The sequence below is a fragment of the Bactrocera tryoni genome, chromosome 1 (assembly GCF_016617805.1).
Source record: "Bactrocera tryoni isolate S06 chromosome 1, CSIRO_BtryS06_freeze2, whole genome shotgun sequence".
In the NCBI taxonomy this organism is placed as follows: Eukaryota; Metazoa; Arthropoda; class Insecta; order Diptera; family Tephritidae; genus Bactrocera; species Bactrocera tryoni.
The window spans coordinates 23,681,188-23,700,249 of NC_052499.1; the positions used below are offsets into that span (position 1 = coordinate 23,681,188).

Sequence of the window (19,062 nt, forward strand, 5' to 3'; positions counted from 1 at the left end):
TATTAGCGTTACTCAATCCGTTTTAGTTGAAGAAGCACTTGATTGCAATAACAGCTTAGAATTGCTTTTACCTTGGAACATATTTTATAGCAAACATTTCGGTTGAGCGGCAAAAACAAAGCTCTGAAGGATCTATTTTTATGAACATAACTTAGCCAGCAACTGAATTTGCCACTGCTGTACTTTATTGCAATTAAATATTTTATTTTTATGACAGACGTTAAACATGCGATCAAATCAAATTGTGCTTTCCATAAATCACATCACATTAAATACACATTCATATTGGTGGTAAATAAATGAAGATATCATCATCAGCTATCTACTCCTTAACCAATATTTGAGTGCAAAGTTCTCAACTTCACAAGTGGGCATCACAACTAAATCAATCTAGTGATCGCTTAGAAACTCAGCTTAGGCGATCCATTTCGAAGTTCTTACTTTCTCAAAGAAAAACATAGAAACTTCAAACTTAATGGGAAATGTTTATTATAAATCGAAAGAACACTCTTTGGCATTTATTTCTTGAAGATCATTTCTTTCAAATGTCGCGACTAAGTGCGTACGTTGAGTCCAGTTTCCGATGACTCGTTCGAGCATTTCGACTGGTAATTGGCGAATTGATGTTTTGTTCTAAGGCCTGAGTCAAAGCACGATTATCCGCATACACTTTAGAATTTTTATAACCCCAAAGGAAGAAGTCTAACGGTGTGATATCTCACAATCTCAGTGACTAATCGACCATCCCAAAACATGAAATTCTCTGCTCATCATAGTGTTCTCTCAATAAATCCACTAATTGATGCGATGTGCGGGAAGTGGTGCCGTCTTGTTGAAACCAAATGTCGCCGAGTTTTTTGATTTCCCGCCCAAAAATCACACCGAACCATTCTTTTTTCTGGAGAAAACGGCAGCACTTGAATATCTTCAGTTTGCTCTTCATTCCAAACGCGGCAATTTATCTTGTTTACATAACCATTGAGCCAGAAATGGCTCAACAAAATTTGGCTCGAAAACGTCGGATCTTCTTGGAAATTTCCAAGAGACCATAGAGCAAAGCGATGTCGCTCGGGAAGGTCGAGCGGCTTCAGCTCATGCACAAGCCGTATTTTGTTCGCTTTCAGTTTAAGATCTCGACATAAAATGCGCCAATTCGTTCCATACATCAGTCCAGTTGATGCGAACGGCGCCGAATCGACTCTCTACGGTCTTCGTGGTCAGCTACGGCTACAATATTTTATTCACTGTGAGCTGGACGTGATTTATTCGGTCGAAGACTATTCAATAATGAATGTTGGGTCTCAAGGTGAGTGATGGTGTAGCGAATAGTAGGCTCGTTAGGCCGATTATGTTGACCGTAAGTTGAGCGAAACGACCGAAAAATAATCTTTACAGAAAGTAAGTTTTTGTAACAAAGTGTAAGAGTGTCGATTTGTAGAAGGTATTCATTCCATAATGAAATGCCAAATTATACTGAACAAAAATAACATGACAGCTTGACACGACTCACGCGTGATCTATCAAGAAAGTCTATAGAAAACAGTGCTCGTTATATTGTGTACCTATCCACAGTGATAGTTCCCATAGCAGACGAAGAACTCGAGTTGTCCGGAAAATGTAAAGTGAAATCATTAAATTAGGCATATGTGGCCTAGGGGAAGTACTGAACTGATTATATCCTTTATTAGAACGCGGTCACATTATTATCAAGAAATAACTTACACATTGACCGTTAGTTTCTGTATAAAAATACCTAGAAGCGCTGAGGGCCCCGTCTGCGACAACTGAGTGGCTTTAAAAGTTATTGTTCACTTTCATGGAAACCTAGATGAAACCGTTAATGGAGCGCCCATTGTAAATAAATTCGTAATTGCAATATCATTTTCAGCATTTGCTGCTACAAAAGAAGCATCTGCAACCACAAAAGTGTAAAATTTTAAAATGGTTGGAATTTCCCAACCGGGCAACACTTTGTCAAAATTGCTTCTGTTGCTGACATTGCAAATCATTGGCGCCTTTTGTTGTTCTACTTTCTTGCTATGCCACACACACACACACGCGCGAAGGCAGCCGCCATGAATGCCCCACTTCGTCAAGACGATAATTATTGGGTTCAATGGGTCTATGGGGAAAAATCCCATTCATTGCTGTTGCAGATTTGCCTCTAGTACCTTTGCCCGTCCTCCATTGTCTTTTTCTGCTCGACTGTGACTTCAGCGTCATTCACAAATTGTGGGTGATTTTATATTGGTGTCGTATATTTGGCACCGGTGGCACCAGAAGCAGCAGCGAATGAACAACCATCAACACTGCAATCAACACCTACAAAACCAAACAAAAACCAAGACACCAACAGTCAGCTTCGCAGAAAAAATACGTCTCCAGCATAAAGTGTTCCAAGCGCTTGTCTGCTTGTCGCCTGCAGCTGGAAGGTGGGTGTTCGACTGCGCTGCATTGTAAATAAGTTTAAGAGTTTGTTTGCTTTGAATGAATTAAGGCTTGAATTATTTTTTGCTCACTTGCGACTGACATAGTAACTCCAAATAGTGTGCTCACTTTTTTTTTTGTACCCAATTTTGCGATTTTTTTCTAGCGAGTTTTAGTTTGTTGCCAGCTTTACATTTTTTTGTCGAGTGACGCTGCAATTTGCTTCTTGTTAAGTGTCTTCTTATTTCTGGATTCGCAATTACTTTACATTATTTTCATCACATTATCGGTATAAAAACTTAGAGGCTCAATTATGTTTACTATGGGAACTCATCGCTTCTTCTTTTATAGTTACAAGGTTCTCAGTGGCAATTTAATAACAAATTGGATTACAGAAACTTAACATTAAAAAAAAAAGATATTACTTACAAGAAATGGATTTTGATTGGTCAGTTTATACAACTACGAGAAAAAAATAGTAAGACTTCGTGCATAATTTTAAAATTCTTAATTTATTCTTAAAACTTTATGTCGACCCCCATTGGTCCCAATCCTTGATGTGGTTGGCCCCAATAAAATAGTGCCAACGTTTTTTCCAATCCCCGAAAGAGTTGTTAAAATCAATTTTTTTAGTAGCCTTAAATGCGCGTAGCGATTCACGTTTATTGTTTTCAATCAATTGAAAACGGTTTCCACGGAGCAGTCGTTTGAGTTTTCTGAATACCCAGAAGTCACACGGAACTAAATCAGGCGCATGCGAAGGTTGCGACACGGTAGTGGTTGAAAATTTGTTTTCGACCCATAACTTATGCTTTTATGAATAGCATCGCGCCAACGACCCATAACACTCAAATAATATTCTTTGTTGACAGTACAGCGGTAGGAATTTGGAGTGTCACACCTCAATAATCGAAGAAAACTTTCAACATAGCCTTGATTTTTGAAATCCTTTAATGTGGTTTTTTCGGTTTCGGCTCAGCTTTGAAACGATATTCGCTTAATCGTCTGTTTCTGGGTCGTAAGTATAGATGCAAAACATTTCATGACATCCTGGTAGTCGGAAAGCTATTGTTTGACGGACATTAATGCTACACTGTTTTTCTAAAAAATTTTGTGATTTTGGAACCAATTGTGCTTTCACTTTTCTTAGGCTTAAATTATCTTTCAAAATGGATTTCACTGATCCTTCCGATATTCCAACGATGCCTCTGATGTTAATCGTCGATTCCCAAACACCAATTACTTTCTTTTATTGACGTGTTAATCATCAGTTGATGTTGTTGGCCGTCCTGAACGTGGTTTGTTGTCAAAGCGTTTTCGACCATCTTTGAATTAATTGTACAAATCACAAAACACTTCTTCCCGACAAACAATTATCTCCGACGGCCTTTTCCAATGTTCGGAACGTTTCGACACCAGAAAATTGATTCCGTATACAAAAACTAATGGAACTTCTTTGTTGAATAATTTCGCTCAACGTAAAAATCTCCAAATGCACTTTATGTACTTCAGCAAGACAAGCCTATATTTAACACTAATGATTATTTTGATATGGCAATTGGCAGAGATGTCACTGACGGTCATACTAACCTAGAAATAAAAAATGCTATTGATACTCAATTTGAACAATTTCTTCGGAAATCGTACCGTTGCTTTGGAGAAGAATACAGGTAAAATTTCGTGAGATATATTTTCAAATGAAAAAAGTTTGTATAACAACTTTATACTACTCCATAATGGGAGCTTTAAGAACAACTCCAACAGCGGTTCTTGAACCAGTGCTAAACCTGCCCCCTATAGACCTCTTCGCTGAAAACTGCGCAGCAAAATCGGTAGGACGATTACAGGCTGCGGGAGAATTTACATATAGAGCCTTCGGACATTGCTCTCGGGGTAATACGATTGATCAAATACCGACTACATTATCACACTTTTCAACTGGGAAAGAAGATTCAAAGTAAGCATAGAAAATAATACATATGTTAGTCACGCGCAACACTCTAAACATTTATACGGATGGATCGAAAATGGACGACGGAGTTGGTGCGGGCGTATACTGTTCAGAGTTTGGCTTAAGGCAACCTTTTAAGTTGCCGGAGCACTGCCGTATGTTTCAAGCTGAGGTCTTTGCTATTGCCAAAGCCGCGGAGCTGGCCTCCAATGCACCTATAGGCAATGCCAGAGTCAACATCTACGTAAACAGCCAAGCAGCTATCAACGCAGTAACCTTGTATGGCATATCGGCCAAAAATGGCTTGGGAAGCAGAGCAGCAGTGGAAAGTATTGCTAGAAGCAAGCAACTTCACTTCTACCGGTTGCCAGGCTACAAAGGCATCGAGGGCACTGAAATTGTGGACCAGATGGCTAAGGATGGTGTACAGCTAACATCCGCAAACGTGATTAACATTTTGAAACCCATGCTTTATTTATAAGACAATCTGAAAAAAAGCATGGTAAAGAAAATCAAAACCCGAAGGAACGAGCTGCTTGGGTGCAAAACTGCAAAATTCATGTGCAAAACGGTAGATCGGAAGTACAAAAAATTCTTATTGGTACTTGATGGAAGAGACTGTAGAAACATGATCAGAATACTAACTGGTTACACACACACACGCCCGCATAATGCGGCTGACAGATCGGGTATGATACTGGAGAAGGCATCGATATTGAGGCTGGAGATACTGTTAGAATTTGCGTCTAGCACAGGTATTCGAAGGAATGACTACTCTTCATGGACCTAACAACTGAACTTCATCATCATCTTAGCTTAATAACCTAACCCAGCCTTCCAGGGTTTGTCCGGAAAGTAATAGGACTGAGTCTATTCAAGAAAAAGTATTGAACCAATCGTTAAATTCTTTATAAGCGCGATTTTTAAGCATTGAAGGCGTCACGGAAGGCTATCTCCGGAATAGCTTTGAGAGCCGAGGTGCATGCTGCTTGGATCCCCTCTGTCGTTTCAAAAAGGTTTGCCTTTCATAGGCCTTTTCAGGCAAGGAAACAAAAAAATTCCAGGGAGGCCACATCCGTTCTGTACGGTGGCTGCGGAAACATTGGGATCCCGGCCCTGGTTAGGTAGCTGTTCACAAGAAATGCGGTGTGAGCCGGGGCGTTATCGTGGTGCAACTTGCAATCGGCTGTGATGTTTTGTCGGACCCAATTTACCCTTCGTTTGAGTCTCTCGAGGACTTCCACGTATAACTTGGCGTTGACGGTTTGTCCAGGAGCAACAAATTCATGGTGGACGATGCTCTTGATGTCAAAAAAGTCAATGGGCATAATTTTCACTTTGAATTTCCTCAGTATTCCCTTTTTTGGACCAGGAGACGCCGGCGTGTGTCACTCGTTGTCTCGGGAAAGCAGCATCTGGGTAAGCCTGCTTGATCGTATCAAACGTCTCTGTTGCAGATTTACCGAGTTTCACACAGAGGTTTGTGCAATCAGGGCATAGATTATTTGATATCGAAATTCGTATATGTACTTATGAATAAACTCAAACTGCAGTATTGTTTGGGCTAAAACTGTACTCTACTCTGTTCTTTTATAAATAAAAGCAAACTTTTGTAGCGAATAACGAAACCTTAATCCTTTCCTGGGTCAAACGGGTATGATCGTGTCACAAAAATTATTTAGCTGTGTGATTAAGCCATTAACTGCTCGTAGCTCACAGGCGGTGGGTTGCTTTCATAATTTTTTTTTGTTTTCTTGCAATCGTTCTATCTTTCTTCAGCTACCCAAATGCACTGCGCAGCAACTAACATTACCCGCACACAACTGCGTCACGAGACTAGTCTTCAATATCTCATTTTCTCCCCATAATATTTTGCTTCCTAGTTATAGTCGTTACTTTGTGATTAATAATGATAGGTTTGGCTAATTTCTCATTCAGCTGCATACATACCTCTTAATCATATTTAATACCAAGAGAGATTCTTTCCGATGACTTGTTTGCTTATGAAATTACAGAGTGTGACAAAGTTAGACAAATAAAATAAATAATTGTGTTTATTTTGATTTTGTATGGCTGCTTCGATCCAAGGGTAGAATATAAAGCAGACACGAAATTTTCTTTTCCCAGATTTAACGATTCAACAGAAGTTATAAGTTTGCTCGGTAGAGAGAAACTTATTGGTTATAACGACATTTCCAAGGCAAATCTGTTTACTGTTAAACTTTTCTAAGTAACGAATCCACTTCAAAAGTCTCTAGACTTTAGAATAAATAGAGTATATACATATAAATATCAGTGCGCTTGTACAAAAGTAAAAACGCGTGTTATTCCTTACTGCATTTACACAGTAGCCGATCACAATGCCCACTCTCTCTTTTACCCGTTTGCTCATTTACGAAATTTGGTGTGCATTCGATATTCAATTTTCTAGTTTTCAGCCATCAACCTAAATAAAATATTTCCACTGCCGTTACGCTAAACATTATGCCAATTTCGATTAGCTTGTTATAGCGGCAATTTGTTGTTCTCGCTGCCTATTGATGCCGTGCCGAGGCGTGCAAAACGGTTGACGGTAATCCATGCGTATAATTCCGCCACTCCGACAGCCAGTCAATCGTTGAACCACGGCCACTAATCAGCGGTCATCGTGTCTTTACTTCGTCATAATGTGGCCGTTCAACATTTGTTCGCTTCCAAGTCGGCTTTACGGCTCATCTTTTGATGTCAGAGGTTATGCCCGGCGGTTTGCTGCAAGTCGATTAAAAATATGTAAAAAAAAAAATCTTTGCGTTTGCAATAAACGCGAATATACGGATTTGTATTGGCGTTATGGCTTTGTGGGTGGTGAGCTGTGTCGTGTTGGGTTTTGTTGGGTTTTGTTGAGTTTTGTTGTGTGTTTTTTTGATATTTTACAAAAAAATGTTATTCACAGAATTTTATAGATATTTAAATGCTATTAAGATCTAGTTTGATAAAAGCAGCTTTATGAATATTTGGCACATCTTAAAGTGAAAACATCGGGTGATCCAAGTAGTGGTACATTTTTCAATAGCCTTTCTTTGGTCACGCATGAGCCGTATCAGGCTGTTATGTTATTTTTGTTCAGTAGTGTATGGCATTTCGTCGTGGAAAGACTTAAGCCTGAACGACGTTTACAAAACCTTCAACTTTATTACGAAAATTCACGTTTTATAAAGAATATATTTCGTGCGCTTCGCTCAATTTATGGTCAATATAATCAGCCTACTGAGCACACTATTCGCAATACCATCACCCATCTTAAGACCGAGCATTCATTAATAATTAATTGTATAATTGCCGAATAGACCACGTCCAGCCGTAGCTGAGAGTGTAAACGAAGACTGTGGAGAGTCGATTTGGCTTCGTTCGCAGCAACTCGGACTGACTGATATCTTCTCCGCAAAACTAGATACTAAAAACATTTAACATTAAAGCAGAGATAACAGAAATTAGAGAAAACATTCTTGTTCTGTAAGAAGTGTGCTCATAACAAGGAATATTTTCATATATACTGACAGCGCCTTTGACAGCGTAAGATAGGAAAGTAATGCCTTTATATCTTGCTGAAAGTAGCATGCTACTTCACTATAAAACTGCATTGGGTTCCAGGTTATAGTAATATCTTTGGAAACTGTGAAGCATATGTACCAGCCAGAACAGGCACAACACAACAATTAGACACTGAAAAAAAGGAAATTTATATGTCTTTGGCTAATTGTATAGATTTAATCGACAAATATGTTATACATATAGCTGAGTCACGGTGGAAACAATCCCTGCCTTTCTCAATAAGCAGACCAACGTGGCATGAAGTATTAAAATTTAAAATGAATGCTATAAGAATTCTGCTAACAGCGCTAACAGGTCACTGTCTAATTCGCAGACATGGCAGTATACTTGGAACGGCATATAACGACTACTATAGAAGCGGTCGGGAGGTAGAAAAACCATTAAAAGTCTTCTATGCGACTGTAACGCCTTATATGGGAAAAATATCGCAATATCGTTCGATGGTTTTTCGACGACGTCTCGTATGTTATTCATTTAAAAATTTTCGTATCAATGAACTTCATCAGAAACAACAGAGTAAGTGGACTTTAGTCCCTGTGGTATCACAATGGGCCTCCTAAATATGATAAGTGTGTTTATTCATTATACCCTGAACAGGGTACATACATATATTAAGTTTGTCACGAAGTTTGTAACACCCGAAAGGAAGGGTATATATAAATGATAAGTATGTCGAACTGAATTGATTCAGCCATGCCCGTCTGTCTGTCTGTATATATACGAACTAGTCCCTCAGTTTTTAAGATATCGTTTTGAAATTTTGCAAACATCATTTCCTCTTCAGGAAACTGCTCATTTGTCGGAACTGCCGATATCGGACCACTTTAACATATAGCTGCCATACAACCTGAGTGATCGGAATCAAGTTTTTGTATGCAAAACTTTCACATTAGACAAGATATATTCCCGAAATTTTGTATAGGTTATTTTCTAAAGCAGCAATGTAATCTCCGAAAAAATTGTTCAGATCGGTTAACTATAGCAGATAGCTGCCATATAAACTGAACGATCTGAATCAAGTTCTTGTATGCAAAACTTTCACATTAGACGTGGTATCATCACGAAATTTGGGATGGATTACTGCTTAAGGTAACAATATAATAACCAAAAAAAATTTTCAGAACGAACTATACTATACTATAGCAGACGAGTATAGCTTCCACACAAACTGAACATATAGTTACTAACAGAAATGCACGTGTGAAGGGTATTTAGCTTCGGTGCAACCGAAGTTAGTGTTTTTTCTTGTTTTTCATTGAGATTTAATTATACATACAATTACGTACTTTTCTGCCAAAAATTGTATTCTCCCTTTTCTCCTTCCTCCTAAATTGCAACTGTAGACGAAAAAACATTTCTTTATTTACTTAACTTTTTATTATGAAATCCAATCTTTTATAAACTTAGTAACAACAAATAATAAAAAATTATACCCGAAATATACGATTAACCATAAAACAAAGTCAAGGTCATTGTGGATTATACTCAACGTTAGAAATGTGCTCAACAGGTGAATACATATAGATATTATTATATATGTATTTTAGTACTGGGGGTACTTCATTCGCTGACAGCATCGATTCGTTCTTCCATTACGTATTTAACTTCCTTTGTTTTTGTTTCGCATAAATTACCCATGTGGTGAAAATAATCAAGCATCTTCCTTTATATAATTTTGTTTTATTTTTTTTGTCGATTGCATTAGTAACCGCTAACTCAATCACAACTGAAACCAGAAGCGTGAGAAAGTTCTTTGGAAAGTTTGTTGTTAACTAATTTGCAAGATTCTTTTATGAAGTGATGAATTGCTTCTGAATTGACTCAGCGTCGCAGGAAAAGGAAACAATTAAAAAGTTTTAATTTATTTATGTTATTTGTGAATAAAGTTGCTATCTAAAATTGAAAAAAAAAATCCTCTATTAACAGTTATAATTGCTAGTTTTGATATGAATTAGGAAATCTGAAATACTCTTCAAACTAATTGAAGCTGCTTGCAATCAAACCACAAACAAATTACTTCTATTAAAGCTTTGCTAAAAGATATTTTTCTCCTCTTATTGAAATTACCTCTTGAATTATTTTGGGTTTTTCGTCACTTTTCGGTGGAGTATGATGAATAATAGATAAAATGACTTTTGTATTTTATGCGATCCTATAATAAATGCTAAAGTACTTGAAAATTATTATGTGCAAAAGTAGTATTTCTTTCAAATAACATATTTTGCAGCTAATTTAACTTATATTGTGTAACCATCCATAGCAGACGAAGAGCTCGAGTTGCCTGGAAAACATGGAGTGACTCCTATACGACTTCGTTGTGGATATTGTAGCAGGTTGAACTCCTACTTATTTAGAATTGACCTCGATATATCAAATAAATATATTGCGTGTATCCAGCCTTCGCCTGACTATAACCATCTCTTTGCATGTCCAATGAACCCAACTCTTCTAACACCTCTCTACTTATGTTCCCACCCTCTCGACACAGCACCTCCCTAAAGTTCCAATGATATTGTGGTTTCGACAAGAATCCTTATATGCATAATATTCAGAACGATTAGAGTAGAGTTATTATACTAAGGTAGTTAATTTTTAATTATTATTAAGTTAAAACCCATTGTAAACGTAAGATAAAATAACAAAAAGTATATGAAAATGAAAGAAAGGATTCTTAAGGGTTAAAAACGGTTTACCTAAATTTTCGGCAAAAGTATGACTCTTGTAGAAAAAATTAATTGGCCAAAGTCGTTGGTAATGAAAAGACATTTAACTTTTGTACTAACACCTTTTTCACATAACCTCAAAAGTTAAAACTCAAGTATCCAAGCTTTTGGGTTTTAATTTCTATATTATTAAAAAAAATATTTTCTGTCACGAAATTCGTTGTAAGCTTATGTTCTTTTGGCCCAATCACGCTGTATCTTTTGATATAAAGTATTAGGGAGGGCTTAAAGCCGAAAAAATCTCTACTTTGCAGTCAAAAATTCTGACGTCAAAATATCGGATTTTTTTTTAAAGAAAGTCGGCTTTATTGTTGAAATCTTCACTTTCTATGTATACACATACATTAGGACTAAAACGGAAATTGTAATTAAATAGCCCGGAAAAATGTTATTAAAAAAAAGTATTTTACTAAGTTGGTAGGACTGTCCTTAATTACTGTGCAAAATATGAGCTCGATTCACCAACCAGTTTGTTTACAGCAGCTGCTTGAGTCGGTACACCTCAGTGGTGCATTCTGATTTTTACAATGAATAAATCTATCGCAGAAAGAATTTGTCTAAAATTGTGTATTTCTAACCTTAATCTGTATGTGGAATCATTGCGAATGTTGGAAAAGGTTTACAGTGATACAGTTTTATCAAGAACACAAGCCTACGAGTGGTACAAAGCTTTCAAAGACGTTCGAAAGATCGTTGAAAACATACCTCCTTCTGGACGACCTTCGACCTCTTCAACTGATGAAAATAGTAAAAAAAAGTGAAGGATATCGTGCTTAAAAAACGTCAGGCAAGCTTTAGAGAGGTGGCAAAAGAGCTGGACAACTCTTATGAGTCCCTTCAAATGATTTTGGTGGATATTTTGTGTATGAAACGCGTTCAAGCTTGGCTCGTCTCGATAATGCTGATTTTGTTTTTTCAAAAAGAGTACGATTGTAACCGAATATAAAGCTAAAAAAGCAATGAATGCAATCGATCAACCACTGTATTCATCGGATTTGGCTCCGTGTAATTTTTGCTTGTTCCCCAAACTGAACCCGTTTTCAGTTGTATTTTTCGTTAAAACAAAATTGTATTTTGCAAGAAAAGAAAGGCACAAAGTTTCCTTGAAATTCCCCAGATACCAGCCAGGTTTAGTCTTATTTGCCGCGGGTATAATCAGTTTTACGTTGAAGTGTAACGTATCTAAGCAAGATCTACACAGTGCTGTCTTATAATCATTGCATCTTTATCTGCCTTGTTAAATTTAAATAAGACTTAGCACTTATTTGCTCTGATATCAAATATGTATATTAAATAAATAAATAAACCGCTATCATGACGGTGTATTTTGTTGACATTAAAATTAGTAATTATGCTCTCTTTATACAAATGATATTCTAGTATATACATATGTGTGTAGCGTGCGTATTTGTAATTACGTAGGTTGCCTTTTACATTTCGTGATTTGGCAACGCTGGTGTGGCAATCTGAAGACTCACAATGTTATCGTAAAGCTTGGCATTTTCGATGTTATGTACACTTAAAAGATTTTAACATACAACCACTATTTGTATTGTTTAAAGTAACTTAAAATATTCTACTCGACCAAAAAATGGAATTAAATTTCGAACATTTTCGCGCGATTATATTTTACTACTTTTCCATTAAGGTACGGTATTTATCTATGGTGAATTCAATCGTGATCGTAGATCACTTCAAAACGCATTTTGTGAAAGTTGTCCAAAATCAGTTGTTGTTCCGGAAACTATGATGCTCTGCGCAAACTGGCACTGCAAGATCGTCATGTGAACTATCGTGAGATTGGGACAATTATGGGTATTAATGGGACTAGCATGCATTCAATATTGCATTAATATTCTTCACGTTGGATCCCATACAATTTGTCGATCGCTCAGTGCTTCGACACATGTCTATGACATCGTGGCAGGTGATAAGTAGTGAATAGGCGTATGAGCCTGAAAGTAAACAGCAGTAAATCCTGAGTAGTATACAACCATTTGCTTGTCAGTTGTACTTCAAGAAATCAGGAAACCAACCGCCGAAGACGGATCACTCTTCACAAAGACAATGCAAGCTCGCATCCATCGACTGAAACAACTATGTACATATCACACTCAAAACAATGATTTGATGAGTCATCCATCGTATAGTCCTGACTTGACACTAAATAACTTCGTTTGATTGCCGTTCGTAAAATAAAAACTAAGAAGTCAACGTTTTTCGACAAATGAAGAAGCAATTGATGCGCTTAAAAGGCATGTTTTAGAGATACCTTAATCAGAGTGACAAAAGTGCTTCGATAATTGGTTTAAGGGGTTACTTTTTTTAAATTTTACTTTCTTAATGGACATATATTTAAGAATATTTTCAAAATTGCACGTAAATTTGCAAAGGTGTTTCAGAGTTCTTGGAATTGCATTCCAAACTTCAAAAGCGATATTTTCAAAACGGTGCTTTCAAAGTCGAAAAGTCGGCGACCAAGCTTACTCGAAAACTCGATTAGTTTCAAATTTTGACACGAGCTTTTTAGATATATTTTTTAGTAAATTAGTCGAAGATTTTTCTCACCAATAAATAATTTTCTTTTCTAAACAATGTAAGTTCGAAATTCTGGTCAAAAATCGATTTTTGTTTTGAGAAACCGCCATTTTGAGAAAAAAATTTCTTTTGCTTATTCCTTCTCTTAATTACTAGATTCAATATTACTTAAACGAAATCTGTTTGGTTTTTTATTTTCAAAGGATGCAGTTCAGTGATATAGTGGTCACCACAAAACTTCGTTTTTGAGAAGAGCTCTCGGATATCAGCTGAAGTTCGCCTATAAATAAATATTTTTAGTAATACTAAGTCTGAAAATACAGTTAAAAGATACCGTAATTTTTATACAAATTTTAGGACAACAAATTGAAAAGTTTTCTGAGAAAAAGCTCTCTTTCTTCGGTTTTCTAACTACGTATAACCCCTTAAAACATGGGTTTAAAGGCATGAAAAGGTGTAAAGATCTTCATGGAGAATGTTTCGAATTCCGAAATATAAACGGCAACCTACGTAAATATATATGTACGTAAATAGACATATCTTACATGTTAAGTATGCTTGTTTATCAACTACAAATATAGAAAAATGTATTTTAACTAAAACCTGGATGTAACCCCTTTTTTTTAGTTGGCGTAACAGTGCACTTCATTTGTTGGATCAATATCGAGATATAATTCGAAAGCTGTTTAATTATTTGAATACGTTTTCTGCAGTTACAACAAAGAACTACATACTATATATCTAGCAAGGCGACAAAGAGCATAACGTTTGTGCGAGAGGCGAGCAAATCAGTTTCAAAGATGAGTTGAGTAGACTGCTGCACATTCCAAAATTAGTAACTTATCACTGAGCGAGGCTATAAAAGTGATTCTTATCAATATACTAATTATACATCTAACTGTTAGTCTTTTCCATGCGTTTCATTTAGGATTAGCGACAAGTTCCAACAAGCAACCAACCGAACACTTTCGAAACCTGACAGTTGGAAAATTAGTTTGCAATGAAGCAAGTCGCGCCAATTTTTCTCTCTTTCTAAAGTAATAACGAATTTTCACTATAAATGTTAGATTATTTCGCACACATTGAATATCGTAAAGTTTTTAAGTTTTTGAAATAATTACTTAACAAAATGCATGCGAAATCGAAATGGGCGATATTTAATAAACGCTACCGCAGGCAAATTCTCGCCACCCTGACAGGTTAGTATGTTAATTATTTTGAGATAATAACATAGTTTGCATCACCGGACAACATGAGCTGAAGTAAAATCTTCCCTAACCATATGTGAGTGTGCACAAATTTCCGAGAAAGCTTATCAATTTCACCATAGTTTAGTGCGTCTATTCTGATGAAACTGTGCGAAGCCATAAAATTGGACAAATGTGGGAAACGGAAATATAAGTAGACCATTGTAAAGGCAAAAAAACTGTATTCAAAAGCAAATAGTCTTGGTCGAAATATAATTTCTACGATTGCGCTGTGAAAGATCATGATGAGAATGTCATGTCCCAATTATTTATACCCGTTGCTTTTATCCTTGTAGTAAAGTTTAAGTTTTTCGCGAAATGGATTAGAGTGTCATCGCAATGTTAATAGTTTCGAAACTCATATTTAGCTAAAAGTTAATATTCGGCTCTCAGCCTTAATTTCATAGAAACCATTCTTGTTTTCTACTTCCAGAACATATTATGACCTTCGCTCATGCAGCAGGTCTCGGTTGGCTCTCACCCACATTGAATATTCTGCAATCTCCCGCTTCTCCGCTGGATTTTCCAATCACTACTGAGAACGCTTCCTGGATTGGTTCGACTTTTGGTTTGGGTTTCATAGCAGGAAATGTGTTCTTTGGACTCACACTGGATCGCTTCGGTCGCAAACTGAATATCTACATTTTGGCGTTCCCGCATATGGTAAAAAGAAGCAATATACAAAACTTGAAAAACTTAGTAGAATGAAATGTTATTTTTGTAGATTTTCTGGATACTCAATTACCTGGTGCAAAGTGTCGAATATTTGTATGTCGGTCGTTTTTGCGCTGGACTTGCCAGCGCTGGCATCTTCTTAGTTGTACCGGTCTATATAAGTGAAATAACGGATAAAGAGTAAGTTATGCCGAAATCGATATCGCAACTGTGCACGAACTCAAATGGACTTCCTCTTATCTCTTGCCTTTTCCTTATCATTTCAGCATACGCGGTGCTCTTACAGCCATGGCTATGATGTTTTTCAGCACCGGTTTGCTGTGCGGTTACATATTGGCGACCTATCTCGACTACTACCTAATACCCTGCATCATTATCGTGCTGCCTATTATTTACCTCGTGGGAAATTTGTTCCTTCCAGAGACACCACAGTGTTTATTGAAGCATGGTCGTGAGAAGGAGGCTGAATTGTCCTTCAACTTCTATAAAAATATTGAGCCACAGACAAATGTAGAATGCTTTGCTACACAACCGTCTGTGGCCATTAGTGAATTCAAAGAACTGAAGGCTGCTATTGAGCTTGGTGGCCTATCAGCGCCCGTCACACTCAAGGATTTCTGTAGGTTGAAACTCAAATACGAAGCCTCGTTCTTCCGTAAATACTATATGCCTAATCAATGCACTAATTAAAATTTTTTTTGTATCAGTTAATAGATCTACACTTTTCAATTTCTTCACTGCCGCCATTTTGTGTTTACTCAATCAGCTGTCTGGCAGTTTTGCAATTATCAATTACATGGCGAATGTATTCGCCGCATCCGGTTCAACCATCGACCCAAATGTTAGCGCCATCGTAATGGGATTCGTACAGATATTGGGCTCGCTATCGGCTACGGTGTTGGTCGAACGTTTCGGCCGTCGACCTTTACTTCTGTCATCAGCCGTCGGCATGCTGGTGGGCATGTATGGTTTTGGTGCATTTGTGCAATTTACCGACGAAGAAACGAAGGCCGCCTACAACTGGGTGCCAATCATATTCATGATGTTAGTGGTATTTACGGCTTCTTACGGAGTTTTCGGTATATTCTTCACCATTATCGTTGAGATGCATCCGGCGAAGGTGAGTATGAGGACAGATTGAGATGAAATTTAATTTATATAAGAAATAATGTGCTTTTCTTTAGATCCGCGTCCAGGCTTTATCGATTTGCATGCTATTTAACAGCATATTGGTGTTCATAACATTGAAGCTGTATCCATTTTTCTTATTTAATTTGGGTATTACCGTTACAATGTATTCATGTGCAAGTGTTTGTGTGATTGCTGGTATTTATCTGTACATTTTTCTACCGGAAACGAAAGGCAAATCAATGGAGAAGGATTAGATACTTTTATTTATCAGTGTGTATGTGTATTTTCTTAACTCTTAAGAAATGTATATTACTACTTCTCAAAATTGAATTCAGACTTTAAGCTTGCTTTTTGTAAATTAAACTTGATTTAAATCTTATTCAGCGCTAAACTCCACTCTGTTAAGAATACACCAAATTTTTTAAAATATCACATCTAATGATAAAAAATAACTGGATAAAATTGGATATACATATGTACATATATGGCATAAAGTCCACTACAAAAACGATAATCATTTTACATAGTATATGGCAGCTGATGAAATTTGTTGACCACAAGAGACGCTAACTTAATTTTTCAAAAAGAATATTGACCGATATATGTAACTCTCTGTATAAACCCAACCAGAAGTATGAAATTCCTGATAAGTGGTATAAGCATAGGGTAGGTATTGACCCTTTACACTATTTTGTTAGACGGCATTTTGTTGGGATGTTAGCTGTTCGATTTAACCCATATGCGAATGGGACCAATACTTGAAATACTTCGTCACTATATTTAAATTTGCCCCTAAGTTAACGCTTGCAGGTGCAAACGGTTGGACTTATCAATCCAAACATGGTGAGACCATCGAAATAACAGCCCTTGGCCGGCTGTTGTGCAAATTGTATCCGATATTCACGGCAAGGAGACTAAAACGCCCATGTTCACGGCCAGCCTAGTTACGAACTGGAGAAAGGAGTACAGACTGGACCTCAATATTTCCGGGGCAGTACTTGAGAACTGACGGCAATCGGCCGGGCAGTCATCAACTACGCTGCCCTAATATGGTCGCCTGGTTGTAGCAGCACGCAGATAAGGAGATACAGGCCTGCAAAAACAGCGCAATCCGGACTAGAACAGGAAGTCTCTTGGTGTCTCCCATCGAGTAAGGAGAGAACCAAAATGCTGTAAAGAAGCTTGCATACTTATCTGCAAGCAGGCGAAATTTTAGGAGAACATTTATCCAGTATGTTGATGAGCTTGAACAATACAAGGTGTTTTCCAAAGTAAACAGTACTTTAAAAAAAAGCCGAACAAATGGTCGGCAAAATCAATTTATTTTATTCAAGACACTCTCCTTTTGCTTCAATTCAGCCTTTTGCACGGTCCAAAAGCATGTCGAACGAGTGTTTTAACTCGTTGGCCGGTATGACGGTGCAAGCCTTTTGAATGGCCTCTACGTCTGTATATATGTATTTCCTTTCATGGGCAAATGCATTTTTCCGAAAAGGAAGAAGTCGCACAGTGCCACATAAGGTGAATACACGGAGTGGTTAATGGTTAAAATGTGGTTTTTAGTCAAATAATCGTCGAATGTTGGCTTCTGAGCAATTTTGGTCGTCAGTCAACGGGACACACACCTTTCGTAAGCCCAAATGTTCGGTCAAAATGCTATAAATCGATGTTTTGGATATGTTCAATTTCATTTCCATGAATTTCAATGATGATTTCGGCTGATTTTTGATGAATTCGTGCACAGTTTCGATGGAATTTCCGGTGATTACGGATTTTGATTGGGCCACATGTTGATCATCATTTATGTCCTCACGGCCACTTTGAAACGGTGAAATCACTCGTGCACTCTGCTACGGAATAGGCAATCATCGCCATAAACTTGTTTCATCAATTGAAACGTTTCGGTAAAAGTTTTTCCAATTTTAAAACAAAATTTAATGTTGGCACTTTGTTCGAAGCTCATTTTCGCACCGATAACACAAGCATACTGACACTTAAAACGTAATAAATTCACATCCAAAAGATGAAATATCATGATACTGGACAATCAATAAAGATAGCAGATTTTAACACACCAGTCGATAAATAGATGGCGCCACCAGGGGGCGATTCTAAAAGTCCTGTTTACTTTGGAACGCACCTTGTGTTTTGGGGGATTGTGAACACATGCATATGTTAGAAATATTTACAGCGAAATCTCCCATAAACAGACGCTGACCTACCAGCCTTTCTGTCGAGTTATTAGCGTTGTCTGCTTAATATAGCGTACATTTAATACAGCTTTCACTGTATTTCTTATTTACAAATTGTTTTGACTATCCCATCTTCTAAGTTGCTTCAAACTGGACACAGTGTGCTAAATTTTGCGAAAATCCGTTCAGTAGTTTAGTAGTCCACCGTGGACAAACAACGTATATATATATAAAGGTTTCGTAAAATAATAAAAGTGAAAACCACGTTTTGTAAATACATTCATGTATAACCCGTCAAATAAATATGAGCTACTAAAGTAATTTATATTTGTTATAATATTTTATTATTGCTGTGGTATAGGCTGTTTTCTGTTCTTATATGTAAATACAGTGCGCTCAGAAAATAACGTTTTGTACTTAATATTAGGTTGTCAAAAAAGTCTTGCGGTATTTTCGCTGGTTGGCGCTGAAAGCGCGTAGTTCTAGTTTTATTCGTCGCATCGGGTCATGCTATACCTTTTTGGAAAGCTCATTTTCCGCGCTAACACGTGTTTGATTGATTGTCGTTTCTTTTAAGTCGTTCGTGA

The 19,062-nt window shown here is 37.1% G+C and overlaps 1 protein-coding gene across 1 annotated transcript; it reads left to right on the top strand.

Annotated features, from left to right (window-relative positions):
* The first annotated feature begins 14,229 nt into the window (after positions 1-14,229).
* Positions 14,230-16,690, top strand: LOC120781613 (facilitated trehalose transporter Tret1-like). The gene is made up of 6 exons (XM_040113852.1): positions 14,230-14,429; positions 14,911-15,140; positions 15,202-15,332; positions 15,419-15,771; positions 15,860-16,272; positions 16,337-16,690. The coding sequence occupies exons 1-6, from the start codon at positions 14,360-14,362 to the stop codon at positions 16,535-16,537; spliced, it is 1,398 nt and encodes a 465-aa protein (XP_039969786.1). The 5' UTR covers positions 14,230-14,359; the 3' UTR covers positions 16,538-16,690.
* Positions 16,691-19,062: the final 2,372 nt, after the last annotated feature.

Excerpts from the sequence above, each read along its gene's own strand:
- LOC120781613 (XM_040113852.1), top strand. The coding sequence starts at position 14,360 with ATGCATGCGAAATCGAAATGGGCGATATTTAATAAACGCTACCGCAGG. Across the intron at positions 15,772-15,859 it reads CGTCACACTCAAGGATTTCT|TTAATAGATCTACACTTTTC; the intron begins GTAGGTTGAAAC and ends TTTTTGTATCAG. Across the intron at positions 16,273-16,336 it reads TTGAGATGCATCCGGCGAAG|ATCCGCGTCCAGGCTTTATC; the intron begins GTGAGTATGAGG and ends GCTTTTCTTTAG.